The sequence below is a fragment of the Engraulis encrasicolus genome, chromosome 18 (genome assembly GCF_034702125.1).
Source record: "Engraulis encrasicolus isolate BLACKSEA-1 chromosome 18, IST_EnEncr_1.0, whole genome shotgun sequence".
Classification (NCBI taxonomy): Eukaryota; Metazoa; Chordata; class Actinopteri; order Clupeiformes; family Engraulidae; genus Engraulis; species Engraulis encrasicolus.
The window spans coordinates 46,120,192-46,125,191 of NC_085874.1; the positions used below are offsets into that span (position 1 = coordinate 46,120,192).

A 5,000-nucleotide genomic window follows, 5' to 3' on the forward strand; every position below is an offset into this window, starting at 1 on the left:
TGTGTGTGTGTGTGTGTGTGTGTGTGTGTGTGTGTGTGTGTGTGTGTGTGTGTGTGTGCGTGCGTGTGTGTGTGTGTGTGTGTGTGTGTGTGTGTGCTTGCGTGAGTGTGAGTATGAGCATGTATGCATGTGTTTGCCAGTGTTGACAACATTGAAAACATATCTGTTTCCCAGAATAAGTACAGATTAAAGAGGCCTGCCAAACAGGTCAAGAGTTTGACACACATACAGTGCATCCAGTCACGTTTACTGGACCTAGTAGAGAAAACACATACTTGCCTTAAAGGGACACTGTGCAGGATATTGTCAAAAAAGGTACTGCAACTTTGCTGCTCATTGAAACGGGGCTGCCTAATTGTCAAATTTGATCTTTTCATAAAAGTTTACAAAGTAATAAACTAATATTTTCTAGTATGGCCCAAGTACAGTCATTTTTGCAGCTAAAAATGGTTATTTCTGGAAATTCAAAATGGCGGACCATGGAGAAGATCCCCCTTTTCATGTATGAAAAGCACAATTTTTCCAGTCATAATGAATACTTAGATGTAGAATACTAGAATACTATTTGATGGTGGTGGTATTCATGAAAAGGGTAACATTAGTGAATGGGAAGCTTGAATTCTGGAAATAAACAACTAAAGATCTTGCACAGTGTACCTTTAAAACAGAACTGCACGAAAACACAAACACATTCCTAAAAGGATTGACTGACATGAAAGCATTGCTCAAAGATGTCTTCGACAGCATCAGCAGCATCAACAGCATCAATGGTGACAACTCCTCTGCCTATCGCGACTTCAAAGGCTGCGAGAATTTGGTCATACTAGTAAATATTATTTAGTAATTATTCATGAAAAGATCAAATTTGGCAATAGGCAGCACCGTTTCAATGAGCAGCATGGTTGCAATACCTACTCTGAGCACCATCCTACACAGCAATGCACCTTTATACATGCACCACCAAGACGTTTGAAATGCTCAAATTTGATTGGTCCCCTATTGCACCTGGCCAGACTAAATGAGAAGCAACATTTTGTGCAACGTCAAAGTTAGCATGGGTGGGGTCCAGGTAGCCGCGGTGACACCTGCTCTTCCTAGATGAAAGGCTAAATTATGACAAACACACATGCACACGGACCGGACATGCATTCCTCACATTTTCACTTTGAAATGCTCAATCATTCTCAAAACCACACACACCCACACAGTCACTACAAGCATCCCTACTACATTCTCTGTAGCCCGACGAGGGCTTGGCAGCGTCACACCAAATGTGACTCTTCTCTCTCTCTCTATCTCTCTCTCTCTCTCTCTCCAGCCCATGTCCGGCTCCTCTCTCTCTCTCTCTCTCTCTCTCTCTCTCTCTCTCTCTCTCTCTCTCTCTTTCTCTCTCACCTGCACATCTCCTGCTCCTCTCTCTCTCTCTCTTTCTTTATCTCTCTCTCTCTCTGTGTCTCTCTCTTTCTCCCCCTCCCCCTCACCTGCCCATGTTGTCCGCCTCCTCTGCCTCGTTGGAGCTGATGTCGATGGTGAACATGTCTTCGTCCTCCGAGTACTCGCCGCTGCCCTCGCGCTTCACGCTGTCCACCTTGCTCTTCCTCCTCCTCTTCCTTCTCTTCTTCATGCCGCCCTCGCCCCCTCCGCCCCCTCCTCCCAGCGACCCCGCGGTCTGCATGGGCATCGGAGAGTGGCAGTGGGACCCCCCCATCAGGAGGGAGGACCCCCCCATCAGGAGGGAGCCGTCGTCGGAGGGGATGGGAGAAGTGGCCAGGTAAGCAGGCACCACCTCCTACAAGGACAGACGACAACAACAACAACAACAACAACAACAACAACACAGTTAGTATATCAAAGCTACAGTGAAGGACCTATTAAATACCCATATTTTCAAATTCACATTTGGATTCCAGACATGTATTTTTTATTTTCGCTTGAAGGACAACACCGGAGCGGCACAGATGTAATTCTTTGTGTTTTTTATTCAAGTGCACAACATATCTGATGAAGATGGTCTAACCATCGAAATTTTTATTCGGCCCGCGAGATCATTTCAAATGTGTATTGCAGTTATCACAGGATGTGCAGACACATTTGAACAGACAAATATGATAGGAAATAGTAGTGTATGTGTGTTTGTGAAATTTAACTATGACTATGAAGTGCATGCATGGACAATTTTAGTGCCTTTTTAAAAAATAATTGTTGAGTTCAGTCTGCGATTTCGTTCCAGATTTTGATTTTAGCCCTCAGTCTATTTGAGTTTAACACCTCTGGTCTAGACTGTATTTGGTCCAAGAGTACTCTCTAAGTGTTTAATGAACACTGCATTGTCACTAAGCGTGGACTAGAACAAGCACAGGTGCGAGTGAGCCACTGCTCACTGCTCTGTAGGTGGATAGTCAGATTTCCAAACATAATCAATCCTCTACTACTATGTACATTCTAATGAGTGCTACTACTAACATAGCAAGCTGCAGCTCTTTTATCCACGGTCTAGGACTTGTGTAAGTGTTCCTGGTAACACTTTCTATAAAGTCTATAGGCCTATCTATAGCGCATTATGAGTGCATTTATAACAACTTATAATGCGCATCATAATTAATCATAGTGCATTATGACAGTTATAATGTATTATAAGCCCCTTCTCTGCCTGTAGTTTATAACCATTCACGAGCAATCAAAACACCCTAAGATGTATAATGCATTATAAGCTAAATGTATAGTTATTCATGAATGTTGATATACTCATCATAAAGCATTATGAGTGCAGTCATAATTCACTATGATTATGCTGCGCATTATAAGTTGTTATAATTATAAATGTGCTCATAATGTGCTATAGATATGGGCTTCATAGAAAGTGTTACCGTGTTCCTTTTTGTGTAAAGTTAAGGGCTCTGTTGTTTTCTTGCTCTATCAAGGGCCGTACACACACGTCGCTACTAGTTACTCGCTCAGCGAATGAAGTCAATAGAATGTCGATGTGTTCCAGCGAGACTCGCAGGCGAGTAGGCGAGTACTGTACAAGCGATGCGATGTGGGCGGATCCCAAGTTGAAAATATTTTATCTTCGAGCGAGGCGAGTAAGCGAGTAACCAATTGGAATGCAGAGTTCGGTACTTCTCGCCTGTTCATTGGCAGTTAAAGCCGCGGGAACTTTCAGTGAACGTTCCATGAAAGAGTGGCGAGTAGGCGAGCAAGCGAAAAGCTAGCTTTGTGTGTGTACGCTGCTTCATTGTACTGTACTTGGGTAAGTGACGTTTCAGCAGTAGCACACGACAGCAAGAGCAGCTATTGTATGGATTTTGTTTGTTTTTTGTTTGTTTGTTTGTTTGTTTTTAGTGGACTATCTACAAAGCGGATTCCAAAAAAGTTGGGACGCTTTGTATTTTGTGAATAAAATCAAAATTGTGGCATTTTCAAAACATTCAATATGTTAATAAGGTAGAACATCATATACAGATAACATATCAGTTGTTGAAGTCAAACAGAATTATTGTTTTGAGGTTATTATGTGATCATTTAAAATTTCACCCTTGCAACAAATCCCATAAAAGTTGGGACAGGGCCAATAAAATGTTTTTTATATTGGATAAGACTAAACACAACACAAGGGATGAGACTGAACAGTTAAATACTTTGACTAATGGCATAATATTGTCCAAAAATTAAATATTTTTTATGTGCGAGACATGATTTCAGCAGCTCAACTGATAGGTGTGTTCTTCAACTTGTTTACCTTTTTGTTATGCTTAATATGTGGCATATCCTGACTGCAAGAGAGCTATTTTGTCACCTTTTTACTCTTATGATGGAACCACACCATTGGAACATAGTAGAGATTGAAATGTGCCACCTTTATGGGGCAATATCTAAAGGCTGTGCTCCAAAATATAATGCCTTGCTAGCTATGTATGCTGTTTAAAGCCTGTATATGTCATTCAGCATTCATTTTAATGCTCTACATGAGCAAAAAGACCATAACCAAGGCACCTCTGCAACCCCTTACCATCATATATGCTCTCTTTCTGTCTGACCACTAAATCAAGCTGAAGTATTCATTTTCTATATAACCTGGAGGGTGCATGACTCCAAGATTTTAAAAAAGGATGAAATATTTTCCATTCTGTAATCAGAGGACAGTTTCACATGTCTCCTAGGTCCATCTAGAATAAACTTTTCCGCATGCAACACTGTTTAATGTCTGCATCATGTGCATTAATCAAGTGTTGTGTTCATGGTCATTTTTTCGAGAGCTGTCATTGATGGAGTGTCATAGTTTGCTTATTGATGACGACTATGCCATTATCTCATAACTCATGTAATGATTACACAGAACTCTATATTACGGGAATAGGCCTTATATGCCTGCAATTTGGATGATTCAATCTTTCTGTATAATAGATAAGTAATTAGCCCCTCAAAATCTTCGCTTCTGAGTGCCACAGCCTCTCTGTGATGGTATTTTATTTGTGCATTCATATTGGCAGTCAATATAGTTCCTTTTAAAATATTCTTCCTTGTGTTATTTTTAGAATTATCCAACTATTATAACATGTTTTGGCCCTGTCCCAACTTTTTGGAGATTTGTTGCATGGGTCAAATGTTAAATGATAACATAATTACCTCAAACCAATAATTCTGCTCGACTTAAACAACTGATATCTTGTCTGTACATAATGCTCTACCTTATTAACATATTGGATGTTTTGAAAATGCCAGCATTTTTATTTTATTCTCAACATACAAAGTGTCCCAACTTTTTCGGAATCCGCTTGTAAGAAGCATATTCATAGCAGCATATCAACAGCCAATTATTAATTAATTTATTGGCATTAAAGTTGACGTCTGAGACAAAAAAACAAAAACGTCTTTCACCCGCTTTAAGTTTTTTTTTGCCAGTTCTGTGAATAGTTGTGGAAGCAATGGAATCCGATTACATTTTATAGTAGTTCTTGCTTGACGGGACTGGAGCACTACTTTTAAGTTTTAGGAATTTC

General features: G+C 40.3%; 1 protein-coding gene across 4 annotated transcripts in view; it reads right to left on the reverse strand.

Moving 5' to 3' along the window:
* LOC134469438 (phosphatidate phosphatase LPIN1-like) overlaps nucleotides 1–5,000 on the reverse strand; it is a 74,870-nt gene that overhangs the window by 29,642 nt on the left and 40,228 nt on the right. For all 4 annotated transcript variants that reach the window (XM_063223701.1, XM_063223700.1, XM_063223702.1 and 1 more), the window contains one exon: nucleotides 1,482–1,789. In XM_063223701.1, the coding sequence (XP_063079771.1) occupies nucleotides 1,482–1,789 (308 nt within the window). The remainder of the gene's footprint in view (nucleotides 1–1,481; nucleotides 1,790–5,000) is intronic.